We start from the raw sequence: 17,437 nt of genomic DNA, 5'->3' as shown, positions 1-17,437 counted from the left end.
CTTTGAATCGGGCAGAACTTCCCAGATGGGACACTGACAGGAACCCATAAAACAGCACCAGGCAGGACTGCGCCAAACGAGAGCCCGGTCCTCCCGTGAGCACGTGTGTCTGGAGCACGCAAACAACGCTCCAGGCTCCGCGACAGGAAGACACACAAGCCGACCAAACCGGGCAGAAGGCCTGAGGGCGCCATCACCCTCCCTCCAGGCCAGGAGCGGCGCCGGGAAACAGCTCCCACTCAAGGCAGGGCGCGCACAGCACGGCTGCATCGGACAAGGCTGGGCACGTGCCCTGCGGTCCACCCCGCGCGTCTGCAGCTCGGCGCTTGCCGAGGACACCAAGAGTCCACACGGACACACGCACACAAATGTTCCCAGAGCCGTGTGCACAACAACCCAAACCTAGAAACCCCCCAAAGGTGCCGCAGCCTCAGCTGGACCGGCCACCCGTGCGTGTTCAGGGAGCCACAGACGGGGAGCTGCGCCGTTGCCCAGACCACGGCAGCCGGAGGGGAGTCAGGACACAAGCCCGTAGGAAGCACGAGGGACTTCGGGGCAGCAGGCGGCTCAGAGGCTGCCGGGCGTGGGCGGGCGGGGCAGCAAAGGCCCGAGGGTCCCGGGGGCACGCACGTTCCCGACCTCAGCCACCGCCATCGTCTAGCGAGGCGGCGTTTGTCGAGAGTTACCGCGGCTGCATTTTAGATTCGCAGTTTGATGTACGTGAGTTACGCCGCACGAAATTTGTTAAAAACTCACCCATCAGAATGTTTAATTTTTAAGAACCACGTCTCTGGCTCTAGCTCTTAACGTGTAACACTCGGCGCTCCCGCTAAGCACCGAGGCTCACGGGGATGTCACACCTTCGCAAATGCTTCTCTAGGGGCAGGAAACCATCTAATTCCCTGTGAGCAGGAAAATCATGTGGGCTGACAATCCTTCCGGATAACAGTGCTGGGCCTCCGCGCTCATCTCGGGGCGCCCCCGCCCAAAGGCCAGGCCCCGGCCTCAGCTGCCGCGCCCGGGGAGTCCGCACTCCCGTCCTGCCAGCGGGGCCGGCCGCAGGAGCACCTGCAGCGTCCGGCCTCCCCCTGGCCTCATCGCCCGCAGCCCACGCCACTCTCACAGTCGACCCTCCTCTTCAACCTGAGTCAGACCGTGTCCCCTCCGCCCCTGCTCGGGACCTCCCATGGCCCCCACTGCACCCCACATGAGCACCAGCCTCTCCCGAAATATCACCTGCCCTCACTGGTCCCTTCAGTACTGCCTGTCAGCCGATGTCCCCGCAGGGAGGCGGGCAGCGGGAGGGTGGCCCGCTGCCTACATCCCCACGACACATCACAGGAGCCACGGCCTTGTCAGCCAGGCCGCCTCCTGTGACCCCAGGCAGCTGGACAACCCCACCTGGTTTCAGGCTCAGTCCAGACAGAGGGGACAAAACGTCCACCATCCCGATGACACGGAAAGGGTCTGGATAACCACACTGTGGGGAGCTAGGAAGAGGGACGCATCCCCGACGTTCTTGTCAGGAGAACGCGTGTGAGAAGCTGAGACCAGGGCAGGAGGCGGGGTGGCCTGCTGGTGGCGGACAGCCGGCCGGCTTCCTCGCGGCAGGTGCTGCCCAGGAAATGGCACGAAGAAAAGCACGGGTGCAAAGCCAGACCTCCCCGGAGTCAGAGAACACCGCCACCGAGTCACAGGGGCGGCTAGGAACGGGCTCCGACCGCTAGAGGAGAAGAGCTTCCGGCGGGGGTACGGGGAGCAGGCAGCACACGCACACTTGCGGAGGGACCCCACGTCACCCAGAGCCAGACACCACACACATGCCCGCCTGCCAGAAAACAGCGGCCGCAGGGGTCATGGCGGGGGCAAGCTGACACTGGCCACCTTCGTCCTTGAGGGGTCAGCGGGCAGAGTGAGTGAGGACCAGAAGAGCTGGTGGCGCCCCGGGGGACACAGGGGCCCATGGGCATCCCCAACCACAAACACACCAAAGACCACCTGGGGGAGAGAGCCAGTGATACCCCCGTGCATAGCGATAAGTGTGGACATTTACGCCAAGACGGGAAAACAAAAGACTCCGCCCCCAGCCCCAGATGTTAAGTCCCTCCCAGGAACCTCAGCATCAAAGAAAAGCTGAAAGTCTGAGCGACACAGAGCTCCGCCAAGGCTCGGGGCTCCCTGCATGCATTTGCCCCAAACGCCAGAGCAAACCCGTCCAGCAGTGACTCCAAAGGTCAGCATGCGGGGGAGGCTGGAAGGAGCAGAGGCAGCAGCACGAATCACTGACTCAGCAAACAGGGAGGCCGCACCACAGACGAACCAGGCCAAAAGCAGCGTTCGCGGGAAATCAATAATCAGCTACAAAACCAGAAAACACGGGGGAGAAGAACACACGCACATGACTGACAAACCCAAACGCACCCTGAGACGCAGCTCTGCCCAAGTCCGTGCAGACCGTGGAGGCCCAGACAGGGCAGGCCTGACACCAGGGCGCCCCGCGGGGGCCGGGACACACTCACTGGGCCCAGAAAACCCTACATTCTCTCCACAGGCCCTGCAGATGCCGGAAACACTCACCGATGGCCAAGACAACGCCCAGTGAAAACGGTGGGTGGGCATGTCCTTCTCGGGGCAAGATGGCACTTTAGCCCAAAGCCTGCTCCGTGTCCTGGGCAGCCCCTGGGCCACGTGCCTGCTGCCACCACTCAGCAGGCGCTGAAGGGCCAGGCCACAGCCTGGGCGCTGGGAGACATCAGGGGCCCGAAAGTCGGTGGCGAGCACGAAGCAGTATTCTTTGTAAAGACGGGATTACTCACGTGGAAAACCCAACGACCGAGCGCGCGTTACCAAGAGCGGAAGCATTCCTGACCCCCGAGCACACAGAAGCGGCAGCGGAAACCAGGGGAAGGACAGCGCTCACGCAGCAGCAGGGGCAGGCGGCTTGGTCCAGAGGGCGGCTGAGGAACAGCCACGGGGTGGGAGATGCTCGCTCTTGGGAGGGGGTCGACAGGGCGCTGGGATGGGGCAAGGCGGGCAAGAGAAGCGCGTGAGGAAACGAGTACGAAAGGCTGCAGACCCTGGGGAAGAGGAGTGGGCGGAGGCGCCCACCCTCGACGGTCCGAAGCGCGCGGGCGGTAAGCGTCGGCGGCAACGCCTACTCAGCACCTGGGCCTGGAGAGCCAGACAGACGGGGCAGCAGGGCCCAGCTGCAGACCCACAGACGGGGGCTCCGAGGACTGGGACGGAAGGCAACGTGGGGGCGTCCAGGAGAGGAAGGAAGACCGCGTGCGCACAAGAACACCCGTGCAAGAGTGCACACAGCGGCTCTGCGATGCCCCAGGGTGGAAACACGCGTGGGGGCCATGACGGGGAGGAGGCCCCAAGGCAGCCGAGGAAGGTACAGGCAGAGTGGGCGGCGGCAGAAGGGATTCTGGTGGGCGGCGGCAGAACAGTCCGGAAGGAAGATCCAGGTGCCGAGGAGCTGCTTCCCCCCACGGGCTAGAACCTGGGCGGATGGGGGTCCTGGGAGCAGGTGGACACTCAGCACAGCACGTCGGGGCCAGGAGGCGGCCGGCGGCCAGGCTGGGACCCTGTAAAGGAGGACCCTGTGGCCCTGGATGGGGCGGCAGCAGGCAGGGGCAGGTGGTCAGCCGTCAGGGGAGTGCCTGGCGTGGGTAACGTGCGCAGGACCAGCCCCTCGAAGCCGTGGGGGACACAGCCGGACTCACCGTCTCTAGTCAGGTTGGCGAGGGCCCCCTTCGCCTTCGGCCGGCTGTTCTCTAACTCGATCTCGATGGCATCCTGATAGCTGGATATTTCACCTGAAATGAGTGACAGCACCAGTAAGCACAAACCCACTTCTCTAGGGAGCCGGAGGCACCTGTCGCGGCGAGATCGGTCGGTTACCTTCAACGTCCTCCAGTTTCTTGGACAGGACTTGCTCAAGCTGAAACAAAGCAATGAGAACGTTCAGCAAAGAGACGAGGAGGCCATCTGGGGAAGCAGTGTGCTTCACGGCGCCTAGGGTCCCCAGCCCTCCCGACACAGGCCAACACCGGTGCCCCAAAGGAACTGCACCCCAAGCACCCAGGGCAGCGCCGGGGCAGACCCTGATGGCTGTGGGGAAGGCGTGGGGGCCATCGAGGGACCCGGCAGCCTGCCACCCCCCGGCCAGCGGCAAGGGTGCCCCTCCTGCACCCCCAGGGCTCAGCCCCAACCCCACCCGTCTGTCTACCTCTCCCTGTGCACCATGTGGAAACAGACCCAGCCTAGCCTTTGGACCTAACTCACTTGTTAAAATGAGAACGTGACACAGGACATTAGAGAACAGGCGAGACACCGGCATGCTGCACAGGCGAGGCCCGGCCAGCGTGGGGCGTACCTGCTTCATGCGCAGCTTCCGCTGCCCGGCCGTGTACGACGGGGGGTCGCACTCCCCCTCCAGGTCGATCTTCATGAACTCGTCCACAGTCAGCTGGCTCGTGGGTGTGTCCTCAAACTCCGTCAGCCTGGAACAAGCCATGTCCTGGGGAGCCCGGCACACCGGCCCCACCCGGCCATGAGCCCTACTCGCCGCGGCCACCGGCGGCACCCCAGAAGGAAACGCCACGTGTGCTTGTCGCGCCCGTGGGGAGACTCCGAGGAGGCCCAGGAGGAAGGAGGCCAAGCTGGCAGCCCCAGGTGGTCGACAGCTGGGGATTAATCACCTGCCTTTTATACAACCTACAAAACGTTTAAAAATTAAAAAAATTTTCTTTCAATAAAAATCTATTCAAAGAGAATTAGGAGTCAAATGTGCAAAATATTTCTCTTTCTGCCTTTCGAAAGTGCCGCAGGATAGGACCTCAGTTGAGAAACAGCCATCAAATGTGGCAGACTGGCGGTAAAACAGCTGCAAGGACAGGTCTGCCGGTGATCCGGCTCGCGGCTACCCGTCACAGCCCACGCACAGCTGACACTGGAGCTGAGCTCTGCCACCCCACAACCAGCACACCCCAAAGCAGGGGCTTGCAGGCACCCGGCCCTCTGTTTGAGCCCGGCTTCCCCGGCCGTGGGGGGGCCAGTCACTCGGGCTCTCAGTCCACCCCAACCTACCTCGGAGAGAAACGCGGGGTGGAAGGGCCCCACTGCAGGTGCAGCTGGCGTGGCGTCAGGAGGACCGACCAAGACGCCCTGGAGGGAGGCGGGCGGCCCTCTGGGACCTGGGCTGCACTGGGTCCTGGCCAGACCAGCAGGCAGCAGGACCGCGGGAGGGCCACGCCCCAAGGACCCCTCAGGAGGTGGCTCTGACCAGCAGACGGATGAGGTGTCTGAGCCCCAGGCCATGAGCGAGAGCCACCTACCTCTTGCGCAGCGTGGACTCGCACACCTTGACCACGCTGATGACCTCTTTGACGGTTCTCCGGAAATCATGCATCCTGGCCGCAACCAGAAGAGCTGGAGAGGAGCACGACGGGGAGTCACGATCGGAACTCCGTACTCGGGCAGTGAGCGCCCTGCGCGGGGCGAGTACCCAGCCTTACAGCAAGGAACAGTTACGCGTGTATGCGATGGTCCCGACCCCCGAGAGCTGCACGCTGCCCCGCGTGCAACTGAGCCACAGACGAGAATCGCAGAGAGTGCCGCGTCACACACCCCGTCTTAAACACGAAGGGAACAAAAACACGTCTTCTGAGAACCTCGTGTGACCCCCTCAAAGCCGGTGAGCGAACTCTGAGGTGACCCGAACAGGCACACTGGTTGGCAACAGAGGTAAGGATTCTGTGGACACAGCCCAGGTCGGGGGGCAAAGGGCCCTGTGTGGCGGCCACAGCCGGGCTGACTACGAGAGGCCCGGAGTCGGCAGTGCACCGGGAAGTGATTTTTGGCGGTAGCTGAGCATGGGAACGCGGGCCCTTGGCATTGCAGGAAGGCCTGGAGCCGGGGGGTGGGGGGTCCTGGGGTAAGGACCCCCAGAGAGGAGTAAGGGCCTGCTGAGGAGGACCCCAGGCCCAAGGGCTGCATCAGACCTCACGGCGTCGGGGACAGAGCTGGAGGACTCTGAGGGACCCCGGACAGCTGCCCTTTGGGGGGGGGGGGGCGAGGAGACACAGCCCAAAAGGCCCGGGTACTCTCTGTAGTAACAACTCGGCACTGGGGTCAGGGCAGGGCTGGCCGCATGGGAGCCCCTGAGGGCCGGGTCAGCTCTGGAGACAGCCCACCCGTCCCCCACGGCCAGGGGGCCTGGCCAGCATGACCCCAGGGCTGTCATACCTGCTCCACAGAGGCCCGAGGGGCGCCGGCCAGTGTGCATCCAGTCCCTTTTCATCCTCTGCAGGAGCCTCAGGGCCGTCATGGACACCTCGTGGTTCTTCTCCCCGAACTCCAGCAGGTGGGCAAAGCGCGGGATGTACAGGCACGGGTCTGCCGCAGACACAAGGCCTCAGTGCGCCCAGGGCGCGGCCGGGAACGGGAGCACCCCCCACCAGGCTTCATGGAATGTGCGTGTTCCAGATCCGGGAGGCACACGGACACCACACAGCGCGTCCTTCCAGTCCTCCACGCACAGGCTCCTCGACCCTCAGCTGCTGCTCGCAGAGGCCTCCCACATGCTCGTGTTCACGCATACACAGTACCTTGCCGCTCTGGCATTTTGCGCATCGGGACTGAACCGGAGCCTATCTCTCAGCTGTTCGTTGGTCTAGTTTACTATCACAGAACACGACCTACGTTTTCTGCCCTGTTGTCTACAGGTGTGTGCGTGTCTCTCAAGCACACTTTTCTTAGCAAAGGAAGGCTCAGGAGGGACCCGTGCATGCACGCACACATACACTCTCCCTCCCTCATGCCCCACTCCCTGGAAGACCCCTGGAAGACCCCTGGCCTAGGCTTTAGGGAGCGTCCAGCCTCCAGGTGACCTCATGAACTCAGCTGACTGCAGCACTGCCCTAAGTGCACGGAGGAATCATGCACGGCCCCCGACGGAACATCAGGGGCGAGACTTGCTTTGGACGGGATCACCAGGAAGGCCTTGCTGAGACTTGAATAGGGGGTGTCCCGAGGGGGCCCCAGGCCAGCCAGAAAGCAGGCGTGTGCTGGCAGATGGTGACCGGCAGGACCCTGCTGTCCACCAACACCAAGCACCCGCCTTTGGGGCCCCAGCCCGGTCACTTCTCCCAACTTCCTGCATCTATGAGGGCCTACGTGACTGAGCTCTGGCCCCTGGAAGCCCCATGTCGGCCTACAAGTACCCCTTCCTCCCTCTGCCCACCTTGGCTCACATAAAGGACCACAGGAGATGGGCAGCAGCCCCACCCCAAGGACGGCAAGGACCGGAGCGACATCCTGCAGCCAACTGCAGAGGCTGAGCCGGCGAGCAGCTGCCACCCATCCACCTTTCCAGAGGCCCTGGGTGCTGTGCGGTCTGTGAGGAGCTGGGTCCTGGGTGGGGCAGGCTGGGCGGCACGTGAAGCTATGCCAGCACGGCCCAGTCTCCTGGCACATCTGTCTCCAAACCTCAGAAGGAGCTTTCAAACGTGCCGGTCAGTATTTCAAGAACGCACCAGCGTCAAGCTTTCATCTTTAGCTCTGGGGCTCATGCTTTACCAAAATCAGTTTGAAACCCTGACGGTAACATTACTTTAAAAATATACCTGTTTTCTCCCAATGACATGTCTTTTAGCAACCAAATCACAAACAAAAACCCGACCAAAACAGAACAAAGCCAGTGGCGGAGGGGTGCCTAGCTCCAGACTGCCCAGGCTCAAAGCTGACCACGCAGACCGTATACAGGGGACGGTAAGAAACCACAACACATCACACCACCTAGGTAAACCCTCTCACCAGCTGGGAGAAAGAGGTAAGACCCAGCACCCGCTGTTTACAAGAGACACTAAAAATGTGGCACGGAACGGTGACAAAGGCCACGCGGGCACCACCAGGCTCGCCACCTTGGAGAGAGGCAGCTGCAGGGACACGGGGCAGGGGGCCCTGAGGGGCCGAGAGGAGGACTTTATGACAGAGGGAAAACCACCTCACAGGAGACCACGCGGCCACACGCCTGTGGACGCACCCAACACAGCGGGAACTGAACACAGCAGGAGGCACTGGAAACCACAGTCTTAGAACCACAACAAGGTGAGAGGTAACGCAGTTTGTCCAACTTGACAGAGAGATGAAGGCAGAAAGGACAAAACAAGGAACGGTTAGAGTCGCCAGCAGCCCCACTGACCCAGCACCAGCAGAGGGGGGCCCGGCTTTTCCAAAGCCTGTGCAATGGGGAGGAAAGCCTCCGGACACCGCAGAGAGGGAACCCTCCCAGGGCGCGCTGCCTCAAGTGCCCCAACCTCTTAGGTACCTGTGAAAACTGCCATGTTTGATGAAGAAGCAACCACCGGGGTGCCTGGCGGGCTCCCTCGGTCAAGGGTGTGACTCGGGCTCCGCGCAGGGCATGGAACCTGCTTACGGTTCTCCCTCCGTCTGCCCGGCCTCTTGCTCGCTCTCGCTCCCCAATAGATAAAACCCATAATGATAGAGGCCATACACTAAGAACTAACAAGGAACACACACGTAAGATGCTCCAAAGAGGCAGAAAAAGACATAAAAGGGCAGAGAAGCTGCAGAGGCCGGACCCGGTCAGACCCCGCCCTGCGCCGGTCACCCCGGCCCCGGACGGGCGACAGGCGGAAGGTGGACGACGATATGGAGCACACGGCGACACTGCTCGCACACCGGCGCGGCGACCAGCGACACACGAGGAAGCGCGTGCACAGCTTGCATCCGGAAAGCGGCTCGTGGACGCCCCGCACGGAGACACACACACGTGCGTCCGCGGACCGCGCGCGCCACCGCTGTCCCCGCAGCGCTCCCACCTGCACCCCCGCCTCCCCCGCCGCAGCTGGCGACCGCCCACGGGGGCGGGGCGGGGCGGCCCAGGCCGCGAGCGCGCACGTCGTCCGCGCGGGGTGCGGGGCCGTCCAGGCCGTGAGCGCGCCCGTCGTCCGCGCGGGGGAAGGGGCGGGGCCCGCCGTGACGCGGCGTGACGCGCGGGCGCCGCGGCGGCAGGGGCGAGGCGGGCCGGACGGCGCCCTGCGCCGCGCTGCGGGCTGCGGGCTGCGCGCGGCGGGGCGGGGCGGGGCGGGCGGGCGGCCCGAAGCAGCAGCGCCCGCCGCGGCCCCCATGCTGCTGCCCCTGGCCTGCCTGCACGGCCGGGTGGCGCAGTGCCTCACGGCGCTCCTGGTGCTCGCAGAGCCGCCCCCCCGGCCCCGGCGCGGCGCGAGGGCGCACGGCGCACCAACGGCGCGCGCGGAGGCCGCCCTGCCCGCGAAGATGGCCGCGGAGCTGTACCCGGCCGCCGGCGCCGCGGCCGCCACCGCCACGGACATCGCCAACAGCAACGCCGCCGCCGCCGCCGCCGGCAGGAAAGGCCCACCCAGCGCCCCGCCGCCCGCGCCGCCGCCGCCCGCGCCCGCGCCGCCCGCGCCCGACAACAACAACTTGGAGAGCCCCAACTGGCAGTCCTTCCACCCGACCCTGCGCGAGAGGTGAGCCCGGGCCGCACCCGCGCCCCGCGCCGCGCGCCCCCGCCCCGGCCCGACCCCCGAGCCGCGAGCCGTGTGCCTCTGCCCTTTGCAGGAACGCGCTGATGTTCAACAACGAGCTCATGGCCGACGTGCACTTCATCGTGGGGCCCCCGGGAGCGGCCCGCAGGGTGCCTGCCCACAAGGTGAGTGGACGGACGCTCGGCCCAGCTCCTGAGCAACAACTGTCCTCTCCCCCGGGTGTGGCATCCGGGCATCCGCTGGGGGCAGGGAGGGGGCAGGGCTCAGGGCAGCTTCTGTCTCATCCGCAGTATGTCCTAGCCGTCGGGAGCTCCGTCTTCTATGCCATGTTTTACGGCGATTTGGCAGAAGTCAAGTCAGAAATCCACATCCCCGACGTGGAGCCCGCAGCTTTTCTCATCTTGTTGAAGTAAGTCGGCTGCATGAGGGTGCGGGGAGGGGGTGGCTGCTGCCGCCTGGCTGCCACCAGCTGGCCTGCTCCAGCTGCACCCCGGAAGGCTGTAAGGACTGAGGGCCCCCGCGTCCCAGATCCCAGGGGCCCTAGCATGCCCCGTGCAGCCTGTGATGCAGTCCCCACCCTGCCCAGGTATATGTACAGTGACGAGATTGATCTGGAAGCCGACACGGTGCTGGCCACCCTCTATGCTGCCAAGAAGTACATCGTCCCTGCTCTAGCAAAAGCCTGTGTCAATTTCCTGGAGACGAGTCTGGAAGCCAAAAACGCCTGCGTCCTGCTGTCCCAGAGTCGGCTCTTTGAGGAGCCGGAGCTGACCCAGCGCTGCTGGGAGGTCATTGATGCTCAGGCTGAGATGGCTCTGAGGTCCGAGGGCTTCTGTGAAATCGACTGGCAGACGCTGGAAATCATCGTGACGCGGGAAGCCCTCAACGCCAAGGAGGCAGTGGTCTTCGAGGCCGTCCTGAATTGGGCCGAGGCAGAGTGCAAGAGACAGGGCTTGCCAGTCACCCCGCGCAACAAGAGGCACGTTTTGGGACCTGCCCTCTACCTGGTCCGAATTCCCACTATGACCCTGGAGGAGTTTGCCAATGGCGCTGCCCAGTCGGACATCCTGACCCTGGAGGAGACCCACAACATCTTCCTGTGGTACACGGCGGCCAACAAGCCCCTCCTCAGCTTCCCCCTGACCAAGAGGAAGGGCCTGGCCCCGCAGCGCTGCCATCGCTTCCAGTCTTCCGCCTACCGCAGCAACCAGTGGCGCTACCGCGGGCGCTGTGACAGCATCCAGTTTGCCGTGGACAGGAGGGTGTTTGTCGCAGGGCTGGGCCTGTACGGGTCCAGCTCTGGGAAAGCCGAGTACAGTGTGAAGATTGAACTGAAGCGGCTGGGGGTGGTCCTGGCTCAGAACCTGACCAAGTTTGTGTCGGACGGCTCCAGCAACACCTTCTCAGTGTGGTTTGAACACCCTGTGCAGGTCGAGCAGGACACCTTCTACACAGCCAGCGCTGTCCTGGACGGCAGCGAGCTCAGCTACTTCGGGCAGGAAGGCATGACGGAAGTACAATGTGGGAAGGTGACCTTCCAGTTCCAGTGCTCCTCAGACAGCACCAACGGGACCGGGGTCCAGGGTGGGCAGATCCCCGAGCTCATCTTCTATGCCTGAGGTGCCGTGGGGTGCCGTGGATGCGCTAGGACGGGCACCAGGAGGAGGCCTTTCTCTGCAGCCGGCCCTGCCGGGAAGGGACGTGCAGGAGACTGTGCGACCCCTTTATCCCGCTGCCAGCTGCCTTGCTGAGACCATTAAAGGCTTCGCTTCCTTTGTATCTCTCTTATGCATAGTCATCTGCGCCCGAAGCTGGGAACTTGAGGCTCTTCAGTACGACCAGAGCCGGGGCTTCTGAGTCCTGGCTGCTAGGCCAATCTGGGGGCCCAAGGCAGGCTTCACGCAGGCCCCCTCCCCATGGTGCCCACACTGCCTGCTCTGTGGGCCTTGCCATCCCTCCCACGCCTGTGAATTTGCAGCGGCACTATGCTTAACCTAAAACCTTCCCTTCAAATCCAGAATTGGGAAAAGTGACCTAAAAATAGTGCACTAGGTCTAGCCAGATTTTCATAATGAGGTTTCAGTGAAACAAGAGCCATCAAGAGAAATGAGCAAAGGAGTGTGAAGCTGAGGCATGCTTTCCCACGTGTCTGTGATGGCGTGTCCCTTCCAGCACACCAGAAGGCCTCCAGTGCTAAGCCATGCCTCCTGGTTAGAAACTGCCTCGGGGAGGCCTTTCTGTCCCTGTCAGCTTCCTCCGTGGGTCTGTGGCTAGAACGCTCTGCTTGCGTCCTACTTCCTGGGGCATGCCAGCCTCTCAGACAAAGCCCTCCTGGAGGACTCACAGATTGGAGGGTGGGGGGTGAGGAGAGGCTGTCTGCCAGCCCCAAGGCTGCAGGCCCTGGAGACCAACCGTCTGCCTCAGGTGTGCCAGCAGCTCCCGTGGCAGGCCCCAGGTGGCCCCTGTGCAGGCATGCTTTGGGGTAAAGCAGGCTCTTTGAGCCCCTTGCCCCTGTCCTCCCAGGCAACACACTCTGGCCGGTTGCTTTGTTTCTGAAAAACCTCAGCTTGGAGGGACCTGTCACTCGGCACAGAGAAGCGGCCTCTTGCAGAGGGTCTGGGCTGGAGCAGAATGGCCAAGCCTGGTGCACCTCTGCAGCGGCGCCCCCTCCTGACCCACCCGCCACCAGACCCACCTTCCCAGCCCCAGGGGACCATCCTGTGGGTTAGCTGGCACTGCACCCTCAGCCCACCCTCCCTGGCCCTGCCCTCTGCCTCCTTGAAATGAGATACGCTTGAAGAGGATGATGGGCAAGACAGGGAGCAGTCCCTGCAAGCAGACTTGAACACAGCCCTCTAGGTAGAGCTCCCGTGAAGGCAGAGCGGGCTAGAAGAGCACCTGCTCCGTCCGCAGAGGTCCTGCCTTCCCCGGGGCACCTGCCACCAGGTGTATTCCTCAAGAGGTAGAAAGATGGGTCCTGTTTCCTTCTGTGTCCACCCCCACACCTGCCGGGTACCCAGAAGGAACCCCCAAATTGCTGGGCTCTTGGCTGCTTCTCAGACATTTCTTATGACCTGGTGGAGCCCCTGTCCCTGCACAGGACTCCCCCCCCCGCTCCCAGCACCGGGCCCGGCTGCTGCCCTGGGCCAGCCCCGCCATACCTATCGCTGGCGCGTTGATGCAGAGCTCTCTTGCCAGAAGAAGGAACGTCTTCCCCAGCACATACACATTCACCTGTGGGAGAGAAGCCACAACTGAGGACAGCGTTGGGATTTAGGGAACGTGCGTTTCATTGTCCAGTCTCTCACAGATCCCCACATAAGAGGTCCTGGCCAGCGCCCCCCGCCCCCCGCCAGCCCCCTGCCCTGAGCCCACAGAGCAGCCCATGGCGCTGCTTCCCAATCCCAGACAGCTTTTTCAGACCCTGCCGCTGTCTCAGCAACGACCAGATCTGCTAAGAGAAAGTGCTGAGAGATGGCCGGCACGGTGCGAGCTCCCAGAGCACCCCTGCATGCTCCCTGGGGGGCGTGGCCTCAGCCCTCGCTGGGATCCCTGTCTGTGTCCCTGTGGACCAGCTCTGTCATGGCCGCGGTCTCTGCAGGTCACAGTGACCAGCCCCCCCTCCCCCGCACTGCTCCCACCTTAAGTCCAAATCTGCTGTGGAGTCCCTCGCCTGACCAGGTTGCTTGCAATTGAACACATGGTCAAGGACTCCAGGGTGCAGACCTCCAGTGCAGCTGAGCCCGGCGTTGTCCCAAGAGCCTGCTCTGTGCTGACCAAGGCCTGGGGGGAGGGCTGTGGGGAGGGCCTTCTGAGCGGTGTTTGACAGCAGGCGTGGCAGAAGCTGGACAGCTCGGACGAGGTGCGGAATTGGGAAGAGCCCGGGCTTAGCCCCTTTCGCCTGAGCTGGAGAGGGCTGGCCCTGCCCCTGGGACTCGCAGGCCTCAGTGTCCTCGCCCTGGCCCTCTGCCTCTGGTGTCCCCGCAGAGTCCCTTTGCCACGAGGGCCCCTTAGCCTCGTGCCCAAGAAGCACCAGAAAAGACTGCGAAGAAGAGTCGAGAACACCATGGGGGGGGAGGGCTCTCAGGCAGCACGGATGGGCGCCTGTGGCCGTCAGGGAGCACCGAAGAATAGTACAAAGTCCCCCTGGGGGAGATGGAGGGTGCTCCACCCCCAGGCCTCCTTCTCGGGAAGCCCCCTTCGTAGGGCTGGTGGCTCACAGAGCTGGCCTTCTCAATGGATTCTGCCCCTGGCCTACCCACCATGGCACACGTGCATGCGAGCATGCGTGTGTGTGTGCGTGTGTGCGGAAGCGTGCATCTTCTAGGAGCACCCCAAGCTCCTGCATCTTCACCCTCCTGACTTCATGCCCGTCTGGACCAGAGTGGTCCAGAGTGGTCCCGCAGCGTGCTGCCCCTTTCCTCTCTGCAGCACCTCCCTGACCCAGCTAACCCCCTTCACACCTCCCACCTCCCCAGCCCTGTCCCAGGCAGATGGACACCTGGACACCACAGAAAAGGGTTCTCTGAAAAGACTTCAAAGGGAGAGTCCAATGTTTAAAAGGCCGTGCTCCTACAATGTGTGTGGTTCCTGCCGGAGATGCTGACATTCATCAGCAGACATTAGAAACAATGACACGGACTCCGAGGACCCCTGCCTGTGTCTGTGGCTCATCTCTGTGCCAGCTACGCCTTCATGGGGTGCCAGGACACCCCCCCCCCGTTTCTGCTGGGGGAGCTGAACCCTGAACCTGTGTCAGCCCTCGGCAGCCCTGCTCTAGCCTCCCTCCCTGCTTCCTGTCCCAGGAAGTCCCAGGAGGGACAGGCCGTGAGGCCACGCCCTGACCGTGCACTGCACGCGGAGCGCTGGGTTTCCACAATTCCAACAGGTTATTATTAGCTTGGCCACAGAATATTTCTGCAGGACTCCTGAGAGATGCCATTTATAAAGACAGCTGGGAGGGCAGACACAGGCAGCATCTGGTTTACACGGAAGTCAAGCTCTGGCACCACAGGGACTCTGTGGCATGTGGGGCACCCAGTCCTGACCAAGCTTTCCTCAAAGGGGTGCAATCTCTGTGAGTCCCACACACACCCTCACGCTGTGGTCACGTCTGTTTTCCGTGATCCCCCTGCTCTTTCCGAGTCCTCCGTGGACGGATCCCCCTGCCTGCCCTAGCACCGTTCCCAGGGACGGAACACATGCAGAACCTCGATGGCCCCATCCCTGCCGAGTCCCTCTTGCTGGGTCTTTCCATTCTCTTCAGTAGTTTGGAAACAAGAGATGCCACAGAAAATGCTTTCCTGGTACCCAGAGTCCCTAAACAGACTATCACATGGGGTTTTATGTTGTTGAAGATACATGAGTTTGAGTCCCCTTTTCCTTTTAAAGTATTTCCCTTCCCTCGGACCAAGTCCAGCTGGGTCTTTCCACTGGTTCTGAGGCCGAGGCCGCCCAGCTCCCAGGACAGCGCTGTGACCTGTGTTTACTGCTCCCCTACTGGTTTTGAAACAGACCACAGCCTGGTATGTCCTTTGTTCTGTGGACCAGCCTCCTGGCCCCAGGCCCAGCCTCCCTTGGGAAAGGGGCTCAGGAAGGAAACCAGTCTACCTGGAGCAGGTCACTGAGGTCGAGGAGCATGTCTGTGGCAGGAGTCAAGGAACGTCTGCACCCAAGCCCACGGGCTCCAGTTACCCGATCGCTTCCCCAAGGCGCAGACCTACCACCCGGCCAGAGGACCTTGCTGTGAATCCAAGCTCGGCACTGGCTCTCCCAAGAGGGGTGAGGCGTCGGCATCAGGGCTGACCAGAACCCGTGAACCACACCCAGGGCCATCGACGCAGTCCTCAGAGTACTCACTGCCTTCCCAGAGCAGCCCCCACGCCTCATGGGGCACAGCCCAGAAGCACTTGACGACACTCACTCCATCCCTCGAGCAGCTCCTGAGACCTGGCCGGTGCTGCACGTGGCTTCTGCCCCACGACACGTGGCTCCTGGGGACAGACACACACACAGTGGGCCCCCTCTGGTGGCTGGCAGGCACCTCCAGGGTGCTGGTGCTCGGGGGGACAGCCGCGGGGACTCTGGCACGGGACCTGTCCTCGTGCTTCAGCAGGTGATCAAAGCGTCACCAGATGATGTCCCCCGTGACTTGGAACCCAGCTGGACACACAAACACACAAGACACCAGCTGCTGAGTAAGGCCCCTGGTCGGGTGTGGTGAAACGTCACATTCACTCATGGGTCTGCTGTGGCTCTGAGGCGGTGACAGAGAAATCGAGGGGCTGAGTCAGAGCGGACCAGGCGTCAGGCCCAAACACAGGAGGAGAAAGAAGTCCCCGATGCCACAGCCTCCCATGAGGTCCCACACACACCACCACAACCTCTAAGGTCCTTGAATAAAAGGTACCCTGTTTCTCGGTCTCTGAAGGCACACACTCGGACGGGAGGGTTGCCAGTGAAGACTGACCAGCTGGCGGGACCAAGTACGGAAAGAAGCACAGAGGAGGGAAAGGAAGCCGTCCTACAGGACAGAGCAGAAACCCGTGGCGTCGAAACAGACACGCGAGACGCAGCAAGCCAAGAGGCGGAGCTCCGGAAACAGGCAACGGGTCAGTGGCTGCGGGGGTGGGCGTGGTGCCCAGGGATGAACAGGGGAGCACGGGGGACTTGCAGGGCCGTGAGGCCTCCGTATGATGTCACAGGCACGGGCACCCCAGTGAGCTGTCACGTAGCAACACGGGCCGCACAGCACACCGGTGCAGGTGTGAACCGGGAAACTGTGTGTGGGCGGGGGGAGATGGGGAAGTCCGCACAGTTTTGCCTTTAACCTACAACTGCTCAAAAAATGAAGTCTATTCGAAAGATAATAATAAAATAAAGGCCAAGTAACAGGTAACAGTTGTGATGGACACTTCAAGACGAGAAGCACCGAGCTCCGAGAAATGCACACAAAGTGCCCCCAACAGCACCAGATGCTGGCAGGGGCGGGGCCACCCCAACCCACGTCCTCGGCTGGCTGGGCCACCATGGAACGACCACTTTGGAAAAAGGCCACGAGTGTCTTGTAATACTAACCACACACCCGCCTCTGACCAGCTAGTCCACACCAAGGTATTCACCCACGGACACGTCCAGGAGCCTCACACAAACAGCCAAAGGGCAAGAAGAGCCCAGACGTCCACTGACAGAAGAACCCGCGGCCAGTCCCACGTTCCCACAACGGAGGGAGCATATCCTGGCACGCAGCACACCGATGAGTCCAAAGCTTGCCTAGTGACAGAAACCTTACAGAACAGGGCTTCCCTTTACCGGACACTCAGAACAAGCAAAACTAACCAATGGGAATCCTCAGACAGTGGGTACCCCGGGGCAGGGCAAGCAGCCTGACCAGAAGGGCCGCAGCAGCTGGCCGCAGGATGGTGTCGCCCTGGATCCTGCTGGGAGGCCTGGCTGCAGAGAAGCACACTTGGCAAAACTCCTCAAACGGTACCATTAATACTTGTGTACTTTGTTCGATGCCAATTTTACCACAAAAGGGAAGAGAGAGATCTAGCAAATACTGACATCTAGTGAGTTAGCGACCTGCCAGCTGCAGGGCAGTAGAGGCCTGTGCCTTACTCTGAAATGTGCCACAAAGTGTGAGGCTGGGGAGGACAGCAGGGCGGGGTGTCCACTGTGTGAGTCCTTCGACCTTGCCAGGGGTCTGAGATCCCCACAGTAAAATGACGGGGGACAGTGTGTGTACTTTAAAAGGGAGACTGGAGTTCACAATGTAACCGAGTTGCCAGGACTGGTCTCCGTGAGACACCAGAGGTGGTGGGGCACATGGCCGGGGTGCACTGGCCGCCTGGACACAGTGACAGTATCAACAGTGTGCGTCCCTACACGGGCGTCCA

The 17,437-nt window shown here is 62.4% G+C and overlaps 2 protein-coding genes across 3 annotated transcripts in view; one reads left to right on the top strand and one right to left on the bottom strand.

The window, feature by feature from the left end:
- The window catches only part of BRF1 (BRF1 RNA polymerase III transcription initiation factor subunit), a 57,888-nt gene that overhangs the window by 12,592 nt on the left and 27,859 nt on the right, over nt 1-17,437 (bottom strand). For both annotated transcript variants that reach the window (XM_040641303.1, XM_040641302.1), the window contains exons 4-10: nt 15,150-15,181; nt 12,701-12,773; nt 6,253-6,402; nt 5,343-5,436; nt 4,382-4,508; nt 3,907-3,946; nt 3,729-3,821 (exon numbers count right to left, since the gene is read on the bottom strand). In XM_040641303.1, coding sequence (XP_040497237.1) covers nt 3,729-3,821; nt 3,907-3,946; nt 4,382-4,508; nt 5,343-5,436; nt 6,253-6,402; nt 12,701-12,773; nt 15,150-15,181 — 609 coding nt within the window. The remainder of the gene's footprint in view (nt 1-3,728; nt 3,822-3,906; nt 3,947-4,381; nt 4,509-5,342; nt 5,437-6,252; nt 6,403-12,700; nt 12,774-15,149; nt 15,182-17,437) is intronic.
- On the top strand, nt 9,136-11,318 carry BTBD6 (BTB domain containing 6). The gene is made up of 4 exons (XM_040641304.1): nt 9,136-9,521; nt 9,613-9,703; nt 9,830-9,948; nt 10,126-11,318. Exons 1-4 carry the CDS (start codon nt 9,157-9,159, stop codon nt 11,156-11,158), a joined length of 1,608 nt encoding a protein of 535 aa, XP_040497238.1. The 5' UTR covers nt 9,136-9,156; the 3' UTR covers nt 11,159-11,318.

Source organism: Ursus maritimus, unplaced genomic scaffold (assembly GCF_017311325.1).
Source record: "Ursus maritimus isolate PB19 unplaced genomic scaffold, ASM1731132v1 scaffold_25, whole genome shotgun sequence".
NCBI lineage: Eukaryota > Metazoa > Chordata > Mammalia > Carnivora > Ursidae > Ursus > Ursus maritimus.
Note: the sequence above shows the minus strand (reverse complement) of the source record. Positions and strands in the feature narration are given on the sequence as shown.